Source organism: Gasterosteus aculeatus, chromosome 6 (genome assembly GCF_964276395.1).
Source record: "Gasterosteus aculeatus chromosome 6, fGasAcu3.hap1.1, whole genome shotgun sequence".
In the NCBI taxonomy this organism is placed as follows: domain Eukaryota; kingdom Metazoa; phylum Chordata; class Actinopteri; order Perciformes; family Gasterosteidae; genus Gasterosteus; species Gasterosteus aculeatus.
In genome coordinates this window covers 700,959-720,620 of record NC_135693.1, presented here as the reverse complement: position 1 = coordinate 720,620, position 19,662 = coordinate 700,959, and the positions used below count along the sequence as shown (strand labels likewise).

Here is a 19,662-nt window from a genome sequence, read left to right as displayed (position 1 = left end):
GTGCAAATACAGAATCCCTTTGTGTTCATTTCTAAAGCCGCTTTAAGACAGACATCCCTTTATTTAAGACACTGCGCTACTTGCAAGTCGCTGTGTTGTGCCAGATTCTCAAGTTTACTAAAACATTTACGGCAAACCCATGGTCGTGAAGATACTCATTTAACATTACATGGAATTGTCGCTAAATACCCAACAGAGATCGGCTTATGCCATTCCGACAAAGGAACCTTCCACCAACCGCGCAACCTGCCACTGACCGCGCAACCTGCCGTTCTGAAACAAAGGAACCTGCCACCGACCGCGCAACCTGTCACCGACCGCGCAACCTGTCACCGACCGCGCAACCTGCCCTTTTGACAAAGGAACCTGCTACCGACCGCGCAACCTGCCGTTCTGACAAAGGAAGCTGCCACTGACCGCGCAATCTGCCGTTCTGACAAAGGAACCTGCCACCAACCGTGCAACCTGCCGTTCTGACAAAGGAACCTGCCACCAACCGTGCAACCTGCCGTTCTGACAAAGGAACCTGCCACCAACCGTGCAATCTGCCGTTCTGACAAAGGAACCTGCCACCAACCACGCAATCTGCCGTTCTGACAAAGGAACCTGTCACCGACCGCGCAACCTGCCCTTTTGACAAAGGAACCTGCTACCGACCGCGCAACCTGCCGTTCTGACAAAGGAAGCTGCCACCGACCGCGCAACCTGCCGTTCTGACAAAGGAAGCTGCCCTGACCGCACAACCTGCCGTTCTGACAAAGGAACCTGCCACCGACCGCGCAACCTGCCGTTCTGACAAAGGAATCTGCCACCGACCGCGCAACCTGCCGTTCTGACAAAGGAAGCTGCCACCGACCGCGCAACCTGCCGTTCTGACAAAGAAAGCTGCCCCTGACCGCACAACCTGCCGTTCTGACAAAGGAACCTGCCACCGACCGCGCAACCTGCCGTTCTGACAAAGGAAGCTGCCACTGACCGCGCAACCTGCCCTTCTGACAAAGGAACCTGCCACCGACCGCGCAACCTGCCGTTCTGACAAATGAACCTGCCACCAACCGCGCAACCTGCCGTTCTGACAAAGGAAGCTGCCACCGACCGCGCAACCTGCCGTTCTGACAAAGGAAGCTGCCCCTGACCGCACAACCTGCCGTTCTGACAAAGGAACCTGCCACCGACCGCGCAACCTGCCGTTCTGACAAATGAACCTGCCACCAACCGCGCAACCTGCCGTTCTGACAAACGAACCTGCCACAGACCACTTTTCGCATTTGGTGCAACTTTATCAGGGAAGGGAGTATGGATACAGGACCCGGCAACATTCAAACAATGATGTTAGGTGCATGCAAATTTAGGGGAAAACAAGTATTTTTTGTCAACCACCAATATTTTCGTCTCATCTCGTTATTGAAAGTTAGAATAGATCCATTTTCATCACGTCTTAGTCATGGGAAAAAGGTAGTTTTCGTCTTATTTCGCCCGTATTTATTCACGGTCAGGGACAGTTGAGGGGAGGTCAAACAAAAGGACAGGAGACGGCTGACTCATTTGACCTGAGCTGATATGTACTTCACTGACGCGTAGTTTTGTTACCTAAACTGTATGGAAACGCTATGAATGTATATGAAGAGGGGACATTTTACTTTACTATCTAAAAAATACACCCCCCGAACCGTAGAGGTTCATAATATGAAGCATAAGAGCACTGACGAGTGCCATGGAGGATCCATGACCATGAATCAGATTATCCCACATCCATAAAACATCCATTCAACAGCGAATACAAAAAAAAATCCCCTCTTGTTAACTTTTTAAAATAATAAAATATTTGTGCAAATAACGATAATCTCACAAATGATGGTTCAATATGTAAACTCCCTATAGTTGTCAGGGACCAACCAGGCTCCTCCACCACACAATCACACAGATCACGGTCAACTGAGTTCTAATCTCCAGCACCTGCACGTCATTACCTCATCAGCTCAGTCAAAGCACCTTCCTCACACAGTCACATTGTCTGGTCTTGTTTCTGAGTAAGGACTCACGCCGATGCATTGCTCCCCTACCGGAACAAGGAAAGTTCGCTATCGGCCTACCTGCGTCCCCATCATCTCCTTCTCCCTCCTGGGTCCTGTCGTATTCCCGCCACTCACCTCTCTCCTGTCCGTGGTGAGTGCACCAGCTATCTTCCTCCTCATCATCCATCCATCCTCAACGACAAACGACAGTCCAACACTCCTCGTCCACATTATAACTCCTGAATCCCTCAGCGTCCAGTGGAATCAATAAAGTTCCAGTACTCAACCTCTCCCTTGTTGTGAGTCTGTTTCAAATTCAAAGCACTATTGTTATGGAACAATTTTGAAAAATAACACGTTGAACATCTAGCAATATAGTTGAATACTTACTATTCTTTGCGATGTTGCATTAATTTAACGCATTTAGCATCTTGGAAATGTAAAAATAGTCATGCACATTTGAAAAACATGGCCATGCAACATGAGGTGGTAGGGAATCACCAATATGTGTTGGATACCCAAACAATTGGGTATTCCCTGAATGTAAAGCTAAAATTCTTGGATATTTCAGTTCCACACATGCAGTGGGCACGAACCCATTAGAAAAGCAGTGTCCTTGAAGGGGCTAAAAAGCTTTGACTAATTCAATTGGACAAGGACAAATTTTCCCTTTGCATAATTCTGAACCCGCATTGGAAAATGGTACTTTGTCTTTTCATCCTTGATTTCCCAAACATCCTACATCCACATGTTGATAGTTAACCTCCTAATACACTGGAGGTGAAAGAGATGGAGAAGCAGAGTGATTTCTGCAGAGACAGTTGTGCTTAAATAAAGAACTTACTCACTTTTTTTTCTTCTGCTTTCATGTGAAATCTGGTTTCTCTTAACTGTCTGTTTTCTAACTATTTGGTGTTTTAAACCATGCTGGTAGCAGAGATGTAACATTGGTCCAGACTGAAATATGAGGGATCTAAAATGGTTTGAGCTGTTTTAGTAAGAGGTGGAAATGCTGTGAAGTGCAGTCCTTGGGGGGTGGGGACGTGGAATAACCAGGATACAGCAATGGGTTTCTGCAAACAGTCTTTTATTGTCCGTTTTAATCACACAAGCATCCGGCTCCGGCTTCCTCGCCTGCCTCAGTCTGCTCTCGCTGTCGCCGGAACTCTCCTTAAGGATCACACACACCCTGATTACTCCCACCTGAGGCCAATTATGCCTCCCCCTGCCACTGTTCCCCGAACCACTCCCTTCTCCATCCCCTCTGCAGCTGAGCCAAACCACGCCCGCCACCACAAGTGCAAAAAACAATAAACAGATACTCCAAAACCTACAAATCCAACATATGAGTACACAAATAGGAATAAGGGTACAGATCAACAGTACAAGTAGGCGTAATATGACAATATCATACATAATATCCCAGTATTGCTGATGATGTCCCATTATATAGTGTGTCAGGAAATGTATATCCTTTTTGTTGAACTACTTTTCCCCTGTTAATTGCTTGTTTCCATTGCATACCTTCAAAATCAATTAGATTTGATCAGAATTTATTATGTGCAACCTAATGGATGTATCAGAGCTAAATGTTGAGGATTAAACTACGAACCTCAACTTTCCATTTAACACCACCATGTCAAATTGTAAATTTGCAAACACTTCATGGGGTTGATCGAGCAACCAACATGACGGACATTCACCAAGGATGATGAGAATTTGATGCCCTGATGTATTCGGAGGCGCTCTGCTGATTTTGAGAGACTTTGTAATAGTTATTCTTATGCGAGTGAATGCGAGGATTTATTTATGTATTCTTTGATTTTAGTCTTATACAGTTGGGGTTATTTGGCCTTTCTCGTGTTACTTCAAGGTTGAATAAAAACAATTACAATATGGACTTCCATGGAAAACATGCTGCAGGATCCCCCCTCTCTCCAGTAGCACTAAGGTGTTGCCATATTGTGGTGGTCGCGTTCCACTGCTTCCTTAATACGCAGACACATACGCTAATCGCAATTCAAATAACAAAACAACATATGTCAGGCCCCTCGGAGACTGGCAGGCGCGTGTCCTGCGGGCTCCACAAATGATGAGTGATGCTTGACAAATGAGCACTAAGATTGGCTGCATAAATTAATGCCACCTGGTAAATCGCATCCCGATAACAATCACAGCCATGGCAGTCCCAACATCGATCAGAGCTGTGATTGAGGGAGCAGAGCGATGGTGGAAATAAAAGGAGAATAGATGGAGAATGAAGTATCAACGCATGGACAAAAACATGGAGAGATGGTGTTTAATTCATTCAATTACCCAGATAAAATAATTGAATTATTGCATTCTAGTGGTAGTTGTAATTAGCAGCACTGGGTATATCTGAGTGGGGGGGGGGTGCAGGTAATGCTATATTTATGCACATAAGTGCACATAATTCTCAGTAGCTCCAATGAACATTTTCATAATTGTCCTGGTGAGTCCTTGATCCATCTTCATCTTGATCGAGCTGCTGTCGATGGACTCCGGACCAGAGGTGGACTTCGTTCACATCCTGGTGCGCAGTCACAGTTCATGGAGTGTTTTTGTCATGTTAAACTAAAAGGAGGGTTGCATACTGACAAATGATTCTTCAGTCCTTTTATGCTGTGTGGCTGGAGTTATGCATTTATAGAAGCCCATTTCCTTACAACAGAAAGGGGATAGAAAGTCGAAATTATGAGATAAAACGTTGTCAAAATACAAACGACACCTCTCTGACCGTAGATGACAACCAGCTACAATTTCATCATCAAAATCATTTACCATCATTACCGGCACTTCGGCCGCACATTAAGACCGATGCGTCCAGCTTGCAGACCGGTCCGTATTGGTAAAATGAAGTCCGAATCTGTGAATATCTTATCAACTTTCAATACGGATCGTTTTTTGGAAAATTGAAATAATGAGACAAGATGTGTGCAGGCTCCTCCATAGTTCGGTAAAGTTGGCAAGATATTCAGACTGACTGACCGGCAAGAGGGACATTTGCTCGCGGATGTTTGATTTGCGCGCTCGAATTTTGACAGTGATTTGCCACCATATTTTCCCCTCGCAATCGAAGGGTTTTTCAGCGTTTAATGAGTTTTGGGACAGACTAAAGCCCTCTGAGGGAAATTGGTACTTTCAGCAATTTCATGATATACAAAATATAAGAAATCAATTCCGACATCACATTAAAAAACTTGCATAAAAGGTAGCCTGATTTGGCAACGACTGCTGCTTTGTTTGGCGGGAGATCTTAGTCCTGATGGACCTCAGCCTCCTGCCTGATGGAAGGGGCACAAACAGTTTTTGTCCGGGGTGAGAGGGGTCGGCTACCATCTTTTTAGCTGCTTCAGAGACCTGGAAGCGAACAAGTCCCTCTCTGCAGAGCGGATGACACGCTGCAGCCTGCCCTTGTCCTTGGCTGTGGCTGCAGCGTACCAGACGGTGATGGAGGAGCAGAGGATGGACTCCATTATGGCCGTGTAGAAAAGCACCATCATCGTCTTTGGCAGGTTGAATTTCTTCAGCAAAATCTAAGGCAGGCTGTTTTCTACAAATTTATTATTTTTCATACAATACAGATACTTTTTTTTAATTGTCAGTTTCAAAACCGAGAAGTTAAACAAAAATATCCAAGATTAGAGTCTTGAAAGACTGATTAGTCATAATGGATAATATGACACTTGTATTACAGGTACAATATATACAATACTGATAGAATACTTTTAACAAAAGCAGTTGGCATAAACATTCATCCATGAAAAAAAAGTTGATTCAACTGGCAGAATACTCAAAATACTAAAATAGGTATCGAGGTTATTCCTAAATGACCTCAACTATATTTCTTTGATCAGGTTGTTCCATGCACGTGGACAGCAACACAATTCAACGCACAACGTCACCGTTTACAGCGGTATTTAGTTGGATACGAGCCTCCCGCAGCCTTTGCTTTTGGACGCTATTACGAACCCCGTAGCCAAAATAGATGATCAGACCTGAGGAAAGAGTTAAGGCTTTTAAAAAGTGAATACAGACCCCTCCATCAAATAACAACTTGAAAAATGTCAAACATAACACATTGAGTTGGTTATTTAGGGCACCTGACAGTAGCACGCTTACCTAACGCCATCCAGATAGCATAGCTGGTCCATGTTTCTCCTCCAAGCTGAACCATCAGGTAGGTATTCATTAGGATACTTAAAACTGGAATTATGGGTACACCAGGAACCTAAAAAAACAAAAACTTTTTGAGCGGGGCTGTATTAGTTGGAGTTCCTGCCTCCACTACTTTGCATCCTTTTTGATATAATCCTTGCAGCGACCCTGTCCTCTTCTGCAGCTGAAAGACTCATCCAGAATTCAGCTGCTCTTCTGCATCAGACCAAATTAGCCCAGTCCTGCAAAACCGCCACTGGCTCCCCATTGGGTAAGGAAGACAGTTTAACATTATCCTCACCTCATACTAACACCTTTAGTCCCGTCATACCTTTTGGACCTCCTGCATCCGGCACAATACCAGATCCATGTCAAACTCCTTACTCTCACGGCATTCTAGTTTGACTCAATAAACATGCTAAACACGTGTAGACATTAAAGAGGTGCAAGTGAAACTAAGTTTGTGTCACTGGCCTCCAATGGACAGATGTGAGGGGACTAAATCTGGTTAACCGATTTGGACTTTGTTTATGTAAAAGACAGGCAGCTGTAGCAAAGACCTGCCACGATAAGTGGGGATTCCAACAAAGATAAAAAAATCCCCAGTCCTAAAACAGACAAACAGGCAATGTTGCATATATCGTAGCTCATATCAGCCCCAAAAAGTTATAAATAGAAAAGTTCTTCGAAACCAAAAAAGGGTAGTTTTTCAAATTGTGTTCAATTGCTGAAGGTTTACCCTTGGCTGGCCTCTCTGCATGTCAGAAGAACCTCGGTAAGCCGGTTAACTGACCCACTTAACAAGATTACCCCATTGGAACTGGATAGTGGGCAATTCCTCAGCATGCAGGAAAACCTCCACACCACCACCCCTCCCAGTTTACCATAAAAGCCGCTTTGTTTGTGCTCTGTGGCTGTCTCCAGATGATAATGACGGCGAGGACCAGTGTCAGCGTGAGGACAGAGACGAGCAGCATGCTCCACAACTCTCTTCTGCGAAGGGAGGGCACAGCCTCTGACAGCAGCACGCTTAAGGCCATCACCAGCAACACTGAGGAGGAATCGCAGCTGTGAGGCAAAACTTTCTACATTGAGTGTTTAAGACTCTGCATTTCTTCTAGGTACATTTTGTTGATTTCTGTTCCAGCAACTCTGGAAAGTGACACTGTTGACAAACTACTAAGATGGAAAATATGTTATAGTTGGCAACATGTACTTCAATCATACAATTTCTCCAATTTTGCTGCTTGGGCAGAAGCTATAGTATTGAGAGGGAAGCCTTGCATGCATTATGACCGTGAAAGTCTGCATGTGGTTATTATCGGCATCAGGGTTGGCGTTGGGCTCAGACAACAAGACTATGGATAGAAAAATACAATTCAACTCAGCAGAACAATGAGAGCTTACTTACAAATGATGATGAGGACTATATTGACATTTTTAGAGGTGCGGTGAGTGGGTTGAGATGGAGGCCTCAACAGACCCGTCAAACTAAATAGTTCCTGCCTACGAACAAGACCGGGGCCTTCTTTGTACCTGGGGAAGTAAAAAACAACAACATGCTAACTGTTTTGAAACAAAGATACTTAAATCAGTAATAAAAAAAGCTGGCAGTAAATTCCATTTTGTGGATAACTTAAAAATCCAAAAGTTTATTAACCAACGATTGAGTTTACATTAGGTACTCCAAGTGAATATACCTTAGTACGAGAATACACACTGCAACAAGGGTGTAGGCAAAGATGGTCCCAATTGAACTCATGTCAACAAGCGCCTTCAAGTCAAATAACAGAACCATGACAGCTGCAAAGGAGAACCAAAATGCATGCTTAGTTGGATAACATGGTTGGCTCCATGTTACCACAAAAATATATGTAATATCGTTTGTGGTGAGGGAGTTGAATGGTTCATGGCAAATTGAAACATCATCATCCACACACTGATTACAGGAGCTACCAAACCACCTGCTCATAAGTAACTAGTATACATACAGCGTAGACCAGAAGTGTCAAACATACGGCCCGCCGGGGGGTCCAGTGCGGCCCGCTGGATGACTTTGCTAAGTGTATAAATGACAGACATAAATCACGACTGGGGGGGGGGGGATCGTCGCACTGAGTGAGCACATGCGTTAGACCGGGGGGTCAGCAACAGCATTCTTCCAGGGAGGCCCGCCCATTAGAAAATGACTGCGCAACTTCCGTCAACCGGATAATCCGCACCCCCCTGTAGACTGTACAATCGCTGATGATTTTACTGATCCAGCCCGCGTGACATCAAAGTGGGCAGTATGTGGCCCCCTACCTATGTAGGCAGTATGTGGCCCCCCCATTAAAGAAGCTGTGAGAGCTGTGCATGGTTATTGCCCATTTATCACCTGACAAGCGTTCGCACTCCGCTGTACTTTAGTTGCTACACACACACACTTTATAAACTCTAAAGAAAAAAAATGATTGCAACTAGATTACCAGCCACTGCTCCTGAAGACAGCGTGGCAACGACGGGACTTTGTCTGGAGCTCATATAACAGAGAGGCTTGAAGAGCAAGCCGTCTCTCGCCATGGCAAAGAGCACCCGCGGCATTGGAAACATCATTCCCAAGAGACTGTGGAAACATGACAGCACCGCTTCACTGAGCGAATGTAGAGCTTGCTAATGTCAAGCAAGTTAGACATTTATTCCATGTGCACTACTACAACTGGACTGAAATGGACTTGACAAGTCATGTGACATTTCATTTTAGACCATGTAAATAAAAACGTTATGGTTGCACTACATACATTATTTTCATTTTTCCATCATGCAAGTACCAATTCTAAGCCCAACAATGGCCAGGTCATTGTAGGCTTAGGGTAAAACTAGAATGGGCAACTGGAGACTAGCAACGGAAACTTAAAACATCATACAGGAGAAAAAAAAAAAGAAAAAAAAAGATGAGACCAGTACCTTGTCGAGAGTGCACAGAGGGATCCCACTGCCACAACGTACTTTGCAGGCTCCCAGCCAATATACTCAAAGGCCACAGGTAGAGGGCTGTGGCCGTCGAGCAGATAGTAGGGCATCATAAGTGTGAGAGCGGCTGATACGCCGAAATAGGCCAAGAAACAGATGAGCAGTGACGCCACGATTGCAAGAGGAATGGCTTTTTGTGGGTTGTTCACCTCCTCCCCTAGAAAGGGCCCTTCCATCAGCCAGATACTGTTGAAGTCAATTCCCCAAAATGTGCTCCTCTCTCAGTACTTAACGATACCTGTTGTGGCGATGCAGTCAAATCCCACAAATGCATAGAAACAGGTTGCTGCTCCTTCTAATGTGCCATCAAAGCCGAAGGGGAAGAAGCCACCAACACCAAAGTCCATGGTTTCATTTTGTGCAGTTGTAAAGTTCCTGTAAAGAAATGTCATTACACTCAATCGAATTGATTTGTTTTATGTAATTTCTACCCCCACCCTGCATCAAAACTTTCTTCAATTAACAGAAGACAAAACAGAATTTTTTTTGGTAACCAGGATGAACGATTGAAAGTCAGCGCTGAGCTTCAATCACTGATGTTAAAAACCACAAACCAAGCTAGAAATCTAGGTGCAATTATGGATTCGGACCTCAACAAAATCAGACAGTTACAAAATCAGACTATCACCCAAAGAATATATCAAGGATTAGAGGATTTATGTCTCAACCTGATTTGGAAAAACAAGTCCATGCATTTATCTTCAGAAGACTCGACTACTGTAAGTGTTTTTACATGTTTCTGTAAAAAGTCAAACAAATCTCCTCAGCTGATCCAGAAAGCTGCAGCTCAAGTCCTCCAAGGACCAGGAAAGTGGATCACATCACTCCAGTTCTCAGTTCTTTACACTAGCTTTCTATCAAACAAAGAATTGACTTTAAAATCTTGCTGCTAGTTTATAAAGCGCTGAATGGTTTAGGGCAGGGGGGTGTCAAACTCTTCTCAGGTTCGGGCCAGATACCGACCTCTTTGATTGAACGCGAACCGGACAACATACGTGGTTTAGGGCCAAAGTACATTTCTGATCTGCTGATACCTTATGAACCGAACGAATCCTTAGGTCGCCTGGGACTGGTCTACTTTCTGTTCCCAGAGTCAGAACTAAACATTCATTTTTCCTGCTGGTACAGTCCCAGAGAGCTGCTGAGTCCAAATCAGTCAAATCCACATTAAAGACTTTTCGGTTTCTGCAATTCGGAATTCTTAAAGACATTCTTAAATTACCCTGCCAATTTTATTCTTTTACATTTTTTAAGAACTTCATCCTTTTAATGACTTTATTTAATGTTTCAATGTATCAAATGTTCTTAACTGTAAATCTCCTTGCTTTATGTTTGAGGTTCAATGGTTTTATGTGGAGCACTTTGAAGCGCCTTGTGATTATTGTCCTTTTTCTATGACACTCAAGCGGTGTTTTGGAACTAGAATTCCCCATAATTTGGACAAGTAAACGGGAAATAATGTTATTCAGCGAGTTATCGTCTTAGGTGCTGCTCAAAAGTAAACCTAACTAAACAAACTTGCCATTTGTGATTCTTGTTAGTTGTGGAGAGGGCTTTCACAGAATTACTTTGATAATGAAGAAAATTCTGAACTCTGAGCATAGTTATTATTTACATCATATTGCCGGGTTTTTTTTTTACAAAAGAAAAAAAAAAAAAAAGATCTTACTCCATGAGAAGAATTGCATCCAGGATCACCTCCCGACTGCTGCGCCAGTTGTTGAGGTCTCCTTTTATAAAGCCAGCGATGATGATAAAAATTAAAACCAATACATTGATTGCAGTAAAAACTGTGTTGATGACGGCTGACTCCTTCACACCATGAGCAAGAACCCCTGGAATTAAAAAGAAAAAGATCAATTCATTCAGGTCAAAAGTGTCAACTCTTTGAGCACTGCATCTTCTGTTCTCAACTTTCACATAAAATGACAATGACAGATCACCAGCAAGCAACATAATCAGCCCAGCAGCAAAAAAGTCTGGGTATGAAGCCAAGCCAAGCGACTCCATTGGTGTATGGTCTTCTAGAGTTTGAGAAATATTGTTGTCTATAAGGTCATCAAAAGTCCCCGTCCAGGCTTTGGCCACACTAGATGTCCCTGAGAAGAACAAGGGGTACAGAGCCATTTAGATTTGTCAAACTAGTTTTTTTTACTTAAAAAAAAATGAAATCTGGACTTTATCATAACATCTATGACGTGACCATTGTCCCCTCAGTGATAAATTGGGCAATGCAGTGTCATGTGGGATATCAGATGGATGGCAAACATTTGCAAGTTAATGTCTTCAATACGGTTGTTGATTAAAAGATCAAACAAAAGCAATATATTTTGTTAGTCTTTTAAACTTCAGGCACTGATATTTAGTGATAACCATCAAGTGCTTTGGGAAATGCTCCTAGTGTCAGGATCCGGGTCTCTCTCTCTCTCTTCCCCTCTGCCATATACATTCAGTGACACACTCATTTGCCCATTAGTCTCACCTCTGCACACACACCCACTTCTCACATAGCCTTCCCATCCACCTGCCGCTCATTTCAATCAGTGGCCGCGCCGTTTGCTGTTACACCTGTTTCTCGTCATGTCTAATCACCCTGTCTATATCTTGCATGTGTTCCCTTTGTGTCTTGTCGGATTATTCTTGTGAGTCAACCCTTCCCCTGTCCAGCAGCCTCAAGACCTTCTCTCTTTGCGCACAGCCAAGTCTTGCTCGTCCGGCCTCCAGCGTCGTGCCTCAGGGGCTGCATCCTGCGGGCTCCTGTCGAGCTTCGTTCTCCAAGGAGGAGATTCCCCTGTCCCGAGGATTACCTTTCGTTTTTCCTTTTGCCTAGCTGGTCTCCTAGAGAATACATTTTGTTCTATGTTTTGCCGTCGAGCTCGGCTCGCTGTTTCTGTTGAACATTAAAACCCTTATTTTGTGACCTCCCTCTGCGCGTGGATCTTTGCCGCCCGTTACCGTGACCGAACGTGACAGAATAATCCGACCACACACTATGGATCCAGCGAGGGAGGAATCCTTTGCCACTGCCGTTGAGTTCCAGGGAGCTATGCTGGGTCGACACCAAGAGGAATTGTCGGCAGCCAGGCAGGCCGTTGAGAGCCTGGCCGCTCAGGTGAACGACCTCTCTATGCGCCTCACCCAGACCCGTTCCGAGTCTCCATTAACACTCTCTCACTCGTCGTCTTCGGAGCCTCGCATCAATAACCCCCCGTGTTACGCTGGAGAGCCGGCGGAATGCAGAGCATTCCTGACGCAGTGTGAGGTGGCCTTCTCTCTGCAACCGCGAACATATGCTGAAGACCAAGCCCGCATTGCCTACGTGATTTCCTTACTAACTGGGCGCGCCCGTGAATGGGGAACCTCAGTTTGGGAGGCTGGAGGTCCCTGCTGCAGACGCTTCCCCCTCTTCAAGGAGGAGATGATAAAGGTATTTGACCAGTCAGTCTTTGGACGCGAGGCATCGCGTCTCTTGACCACCATTCGTCAGGGGAAGAGGTCCGTTGCAGACTTCGCTATCGAGTTCCGAACTCTTTCCACTACCAGCGAATGGAACGAACCCGCCTTGGTGGCCCGTTTTTTAGAGGGGTTGAACATCGAACTCAAGGAGGAGATTTACGCTCGTGGGTCACCAGCCGACCTCGACACGCTGATCGAGCTGGCAATCCGCCTCGATCGGTGCTTTCAACAACGGCGACGAGCCCGCACTGCTGCCCCGACACCTCGAGAGTCATTTCCCCCTTTTGCTCCCGAACCTGAGCCCATGCAGCTGGGTGGCATCCACCTCCGGCCGGAGGAGAAACAACGCCGCCTCTCTAACAGACTCTGCCTTTACTGCGGTGCGGCGGGCCACTTTGCCGCTTCCTGTCCGGCAAAAGACAGAGCTCGCCAGTAGACAGAGGAGTACTGGCGAGCGCGGCGGTGTCTTCATCCTCACCCAGATCCCGCACCACTCTCCCCGCTGTTCTTCGGTGGGCTGGCTCATCTGCCTCCTGTCCGGCGCTGATTGACTCGGGGGCGGAGGGAAACTTCCTAGACGAGAGATGGGCGCAGGAACACAACATTCCCCTGGTGGATTTAGAAGAACGCACCACCATATTTTCTCTGGATGGTGGAACTCTAGCTGAGGTCCATCAGGTCACCAGTCCGGTGAGTCTGACTGTCTCCGGGAACCACCAAGAGACTATTTCTTTTTTTGTTTTTTGTTCCCCCTCTTCCCCCATGGTCTTGGGGCACCCCTGGCTTGTCCAGCACAATCCCCATATTAACTGGGTCAGGAGTACTATTTTGTCTTGGAGTCTTTCGTGTCATGGTAACTGCCTAGTGTCTGCCATCCCTGCCGTGTCTTCTGTCTCTGTGTTTCAGGAGGAGCCCGGTGATCTGACTGGCGTACCGGAGGAGTACCATGACTTGCGGGCGGTTTTCAGCCGTTCCCGGGCCGTCTCCCTGCCGCCTCACCGCCCTTATGACTGTAGTATTGACCTCCTCCCTGGCACCACGCCTCCCCGCGGTAGGCTATACTCCCTCTCACCACCCGAACGAGAAGCGTTAGAGAAATATCTCTCCGAGTCGCTGGAGGCTGGGATTATTGTTCCATCCTCTTCTCCTGCCGGTGCGGGGTTCTTCTTCGTGGAGAAGAAGGACGGGTCGTTGCGTCCTTGTATTGATTATCGGGGGTTAAACGACATAACGGTCAAGAATCGCTACCCCTTGCCCCTTATGTCATCAGGGTTCGAGATCCTACAGGGCGCTAGATTCTTCACTAAATTGGATCTGCGTAATGCGTACCATCTAGTTCGTATCAAACCGGGGGATGAGTGGAAGACCGCGTTCAATACCCATATTGGTCACTTTGAATACCGGGTCCTTCCCTTCGGATTGGCCAACGCCCCCGCCGTGTTTCAGGCACTGGTGAATGACGTCCTGCGCGACATGTTAAACATCTTCGTATTTGTTTATCTGGATGACATTCTAATCTTCTCACCCTCTCTCGAGTTACACGTCCAACACGTCCGTCGAGTCTTACAACGCCTACTCGAGAACCGCCTTTTCGTTAAGTCCGAGAAATGTGTCTTTCACTCGCGCTCGGTTACTTTCCTTGGGTCCGTGATCTCCGCTGGGGGAATCAGCATGGACCCCCAGAAGGTACGGGCGGTTCTCAATTGGCCAGCCCCGGAGTCTCGCGTTGCTCTCCAGCGGTTTTTAGGATTCGCTAATTTCTACAGGCGATTCATTCGCAATTTTAGTCAGGTGGCTGCCCCCCTGTCCGCACTCACGTCGACCAAGTCAAGGTTTTGTTGGTCAGAACCGGCACAGGAGGCTTTCAACCGTCTTAAAGGTTTATTCACCTCCGCGCCCATTTTAGTCACTCCGGACCCCGCAAGACAGTTTATTGTTGAGGTTGACGCCTCTGACGTAGGGGTTGGGGCTATTTTGTCGCAACGCTCCTCCCGTGACGATAAGATTCACCCGTGCGCCTTTTTTTCGCACCGGCTCTCACCCGCGGAGCGAAACTATGACGTCGGCAACCGGGAGCTCCTGGCTATCCGGTTGGCTCTGGGGGAGTGGCGGCATTGGCTAGAGGGGGCCAGCGTGCCATTCATTGTTTGGACCGACCACCGGAACCTCGAATACATTCGCTCCGCTAAAAGACTGAATGCACGGCAGGCCCGCTGGGCTTTATTTTTTGGCCTTCGACTTCTCCATCTCGTTTAGACCAGGTTCAAAGAATGTTAAGCCTGATGCCCTCTCCCGTCAGTTCGGCTCCACGGAGGATGCCTCAATCCAGGAGGGAATTGTTCCCCAACACTGTGTGGTCGGAGCGGTGGTCTGGGGAGTTGAACAGACCGTTAAGAGGGCCCTTGCGCACGCCATCAGACCTCCTACTGCCCCCGAGGGGAGGTTGTTCGTTCCCGAGAGCGCGCGAAAGTCCGTACTCGAGTGGGGCCATGCCTCTAAACTATTCGCGCACCCCGGCGTAAAGGGCACTTTAGCCGCTATCCGTCAAAGATTCTGGTGGCCCACCAGAGAGCGTGACATACGTAGTTTCGTTGCCTCTTGCCCTGTCTGCGCGCAAACTAAATCAAGCAACGCTCCGCCGGCGGGTCTCCTCAGACCCCTTCCCATCCCATCGCGCCCGTGGTCACACATCGCGTTAGACTTCGTTACCGGTCTCCCTCCATCCGCCGGCAACACAGTTATCCTGACGGTTGTCGATCGTTTTTCTAAGGCGGCCCATTTTATTCCACTTCCCAAATTACCGTCCGCCCGTGAGACCGCGCAGCTTATGGTCGATCATGTGTTTAAGATTCACGGCCTTCCCTCGGACATTGTGTCTGACAGAGGTCCCCAATTTGCCTCACTGTTTTGGAGGGAGTTCTGTCGACTGATTGGGGCTTCCCCCAGTCTGTCGTCCGGATTCCACCCGCAGACCAATGGGCAAGCCGAGCGGACCAACCAGATTCTCGGGCGCATGTTACGCAGTTTGATCTCTCAGACCCCGGCGTCCTGGGTAGATCAGATCTCCTGGGCAGAGTTCGCCCATAATTCTTTACCCTCCTCCGCAACCGGTCTGTCTCCTTTTGAGAGTTGCCTCGGCTATCAACCTCCACTCTTTTCGTCACAGGAGTCTGAGACTTCTGTCCCCTCCGTTCAAGCTTTTATTCAGAGATGCAAGCGCACTTGGAGGAGAGTGAGATCCGCTTTATGTCGCACCAGAACGCGCACTTGTAAGGCTGCCAACCGCCGCCGTGTAAAGGCACCCAGATACGTTTGTGGGCAGAAGGTGTGGCTCTCCACTCGCAATCTGCCCACACGCGAAGGCTCTCGGAAACTCATGTCTCGCTTTGTCGGTCCTTTTTCCATTGTTAAGGTTTTTAACCCGGTAACCGTCAAATTAAAGATGCTCGGTTCGTTACGTCGGATACACCCAGTATTTCACGTTTCGTGTCTCAAACCTGTCATTCGTGCACCCACCCGCCCCGCTCCCCCCCCCCCACCCATTGACGAGGTGGACTCTATTTATAGGGTTCGCAAACTTCTGGATGTTCGTCCCCGAGGGCGGGGCCGCCAGTTCTTGGTGGATTGGGAGGGGTACGGTCCTGAGGAGCGGCAGTGGATTCCGGCCCGGGACGTCCTGGACCGCTCGCTCATTGAGGACTTCTACCGGTCTCGCCAGACTCCTTCCTCGGAAGCGCCTGGGGGCGCTCGTTGAGGGAGGGGTACTGTCAGGATCCGGGTCTCTCTCTCTCTCTTCCCCTCTGCCATATACATTCAGTGACACACTCATTTGCCCATTAGTCTCACCTCTGCACACACACCCACTTCTCACATAGCCTTCCCATCCACCTGCCGCTCATTTCAATCAGTGGCCGCGCCGTTTGCTGTTACACCTGTTTCTCGTCATGTCTAATCACCCTGTCTATATCTTGCATGTGTTCCCTTTGTGTCTTGTCGGATTATTCTTGTGAGTCAACCCTTCCCCTGTCCAGCAGCCTCAAGACCTTCTCTCTTTGCGCACAGCCAAGTCTTGCTCGTCCGGCCTCCAGCGTCGTGCCTCAGGGGCTGCATCCTGCGGGCTCCTGTCGAGCTTCGTTCTCCAAGGAGGAGATTCCCCTGTCCCGAGGATTACCTTTCGTTTTTCCTTTTGCCTAGCTGGTCTCCTAGAGAATACATTTTGTTCTATGTTTTGCCGTCGAGCTCGGCTCGCTGTTTCTGTTGAACATTAAAACCCTTATTTTGTGACCTCCCTCTGCGCGTGGATCTTTGCCGCCCGTTACCGTGACCGAACGTGACACCTAGTCACAATGGACTTTGGATGTTGAAACGTCTGCCATTTACGGGTTACAAACTTAGAATTGAGATAACTAATATGACAGTTATGTATCTGACATTCATTATTTGTAGTTATTGGATGAATATATTCGTCCCATACAGTCGCAAAACCGTGCCATTGCCAAAACGAGGTGAAAACATTGTAAACAACAAGTGGACAAGTTTGTGCCCAACAATGTCCCAACATTTAGCCCGGGCGTTTTTCAAACCACTGTCTTTTAGGGACACAGTGGTGGTACTCTGTAGGGTAGATATTGAGATGGAAGTAGCCTAGCAGCTAGCTTAGCCTTGCAGCTAGCAACATGTTCCGTGCAGCAGTCCTAAAGTGGTCCTTCCGTTTGACACGTGAAGGAATTCCTGTGCACGGTTCTGTTTGTTTGTTTGTTTGACTTCCAATGCAAAAAGCTTCAACTTAGTCTCCCTGAACTAACTGACTGCAGCTAGCGGTTACGTCAGGTATCACACACAGTGGACGTAAACCAAGGCCGGTGATCAGTTAAGACATTGCAAAAGTGTCATTCTCTCTGCTGGCCACTGAGGGGGATTGACAGGTCTATAGCCTACCAGAGTTGTATCAAGTGTCTATACATTACTCCTCCATAGTCCAAATATGCTTACTTCTGTTTACTAGCGGCAAAAACGCCAAACAACTGCCAAAGCGGCAAAAGTTAATTTAATTCATAGAGGACTATCAGTGGAACTTCGTACTTGGGCCCCAGAGTTCAAAAAGGTTGAGAAGCCCTGCCCCAGACAAAACTTCCAATGGTTCAGAGGATCTTCCTTATGTCGTGCATTTAGCCTCAGCACAGCCCATCCCCCTTCATTGTGCACTTTTACTTACCAATGACATAGGACAGCAGCAGGTTCCAGCCAGCCACAAAGGCCCACACCTCCCCCACAGTCACATAGCTATAGAGGTAAGCTGAGCCAGTCTTGGGCACCCGGGCCCCAAACTCCGAGTAACATAACCCGGCAAAGATGGAGGCCACCCCCGCAACCAGGAAGGAGATGATGATGCTGGGGCCGGCCACTTTCCTGGCCACCTCTCCAGATAGTACGTAGACGCTGGCTCCAAGCGTGCTGCCGATGCCCAGGCCAACCAGGTCTAAGGTGGTCAAGCAACAGCAGAAGTTGGACACCTCACCCTCGGGCTTCAGAGGCTTCTTTCGGGTCAGGCTCCGAAAAAAGCGCAACACTTTTGAGCAGGTGAGTCTGAGGATTACAACATAGCCATGTAAAGAAAAACAAAAAGAATTACATTAAAGAAAATATTGTTTGGCTTTTGTTCAAAAAAGAAAAAAAAAAATTGTATCTCCACAACTCAACCTGAACACCACAAGCAATTCACACCCAAATCATGTTTGGTAGACCATTACCATTGAAATTCCCCAGGCAACCACTTCCAGCAACACAATTATTTTGGGGACTAACGAGTTTTATTAAATTGCATGGTGAACTATGCTAAATGAGGAATTTTATTAAATGTGCTTATTGGGAATCTGGACACATGTTTCTATCAACGAGGCTATGAATGATTAAAAAACAGAAAGCATCAGAATCTAAATAAATAGGAATGAAACTTGAAAGTTTGTGGATGTAAGAGCTACTGAAAAGGTGCTTTATGGCTAGAAAATGGCTCAGTTTCATATTGAAGACACAGCAGGTGAATAGGTTCAAATATTTAAATTCCCAATTGATTGTACTAGAAGTTTTTGGAAATATTTTGCGAAAATTATCTATTGGAAAGTTTTGAAAATTGACTCAATAGACAAAGTAGTACATTTTAGACCTACGGGTGAATTTCAGATGTGAAGGAAGCAAAATAACTTAAAAGTGTCACATTTTAAGGGGACCTTTAAGATCCAAAGAACCCTCAGCATACGGTTTACCAAAGCACTATAATGTCTCATGTGAACCAGCATTACCTGCTAGCCATTCCCAAGCCGGTGTGTTCAGACCGCCGTCGACATGGGGAAGAGCAGCTTGTCTCCACTCCTGCCGATGCACGATGGATGCTCCTTTTTCGCTCGAGCAAGCAGAAACACAGCAGCCCTGAAGCGTGGTGTGTGGCTCCACACCTGAAATCAATCCAGACAATCAGCGCCCTGAAGAGGAGGCCTCCCAGGTGAAGCATCTATTTCTTCTCCTTCTTCTATTTGGCGGGTTACCGCGATAGTAGCGTATACCGCCACCTACTATACAGAAGCGTGTAAATTGACTTATGGCATGGCTAGACTATTGTTAAAAAAATAAATAACTTATTTTCATTAGACCTGAATCATTCGGAAATATAACAAAAGCTTTGATTCTGTCTCGATGCATCCCTTGTTCCTCTAGAATATCATTTATAAGCCTCTCATTTTCAGCTTCGACCTCTTGACATTTCATTCTGAACTTATTATTTTTCTTACAGTTAAAAAGAATATGTCTGAACAACATCTTCTTTAGCTTTAGTACAGAATCCATCACCTTTTCCTATCATCTTAAGTGTGGAATTAAGACCTGTACGACCTAGTCTTAGTCTGGTACCACTTCCTCTCTTCTGTCAAAGACCAATGTGGAGACTCTTTTCCCTCCTACCTGGCTTTGTATTTTATGGTATTGTCCAGCTTTAGGGTCAGATTCC

The 19,662-nt window shown here is 46.7% G+C and overlaps 1 protein-coding gene across 3 annotated transcripts; it reads right to left on the bottom strand.

Moving 5' to 3' along the window:
* Positions 1-5,583: 5,583 nt before the first annotated feature.
* Positions 5,584-19,235, bottom strand: LOC120821114 (cationic amino acid transporter 2). Of its 3 annotated transcripts, XM_040179531.2 has the most exons (12): positions 18,962-19,229; positions 17,878-18,248; positions 11,150-11,305; positions 10,876-11,041; positions 9,445-9,581; positions 9,141-9,363; positions 8,663-8,799; positions 7,895-7,997; positions 7,606-7,730; positions 7,079-7,245; positions 6,159-6,267; positions 5,584-6,034 (listed from the first exon to the last, which is right to left on the bottom strand). In XM_040179531.2, exons 1-12 carry the CDS (start codon positions 19,168-19,170, stop codon positions 5,925-5,927), a joined length of 2,013 nt encoding a protein of 670 aa, XP_040035465.2. In that variant the 5' UTR covers positions 19,171-19,229; the 3' UTR covers positions 5,584-5,924. The 3 variants fall into 3 exon arrangements, with proteins under 3 accessions (XP_040035465.2, XP_040035466.2, XP_077961137.1); XM_040179532.2 differs by lacking the exon at positions 11,150-11,305 and having other exon boundaries at positions 18,962-19,233; XM_078105011.1 differs by lacking the exons at positions 7,895-7,997; positions 8,663-8,799; positions 11,150-11,305 and having other exon boundaries at positions 18,962-19,235.
* Positions 19,236-19,662: the final 427 nt, after the last annotated feature.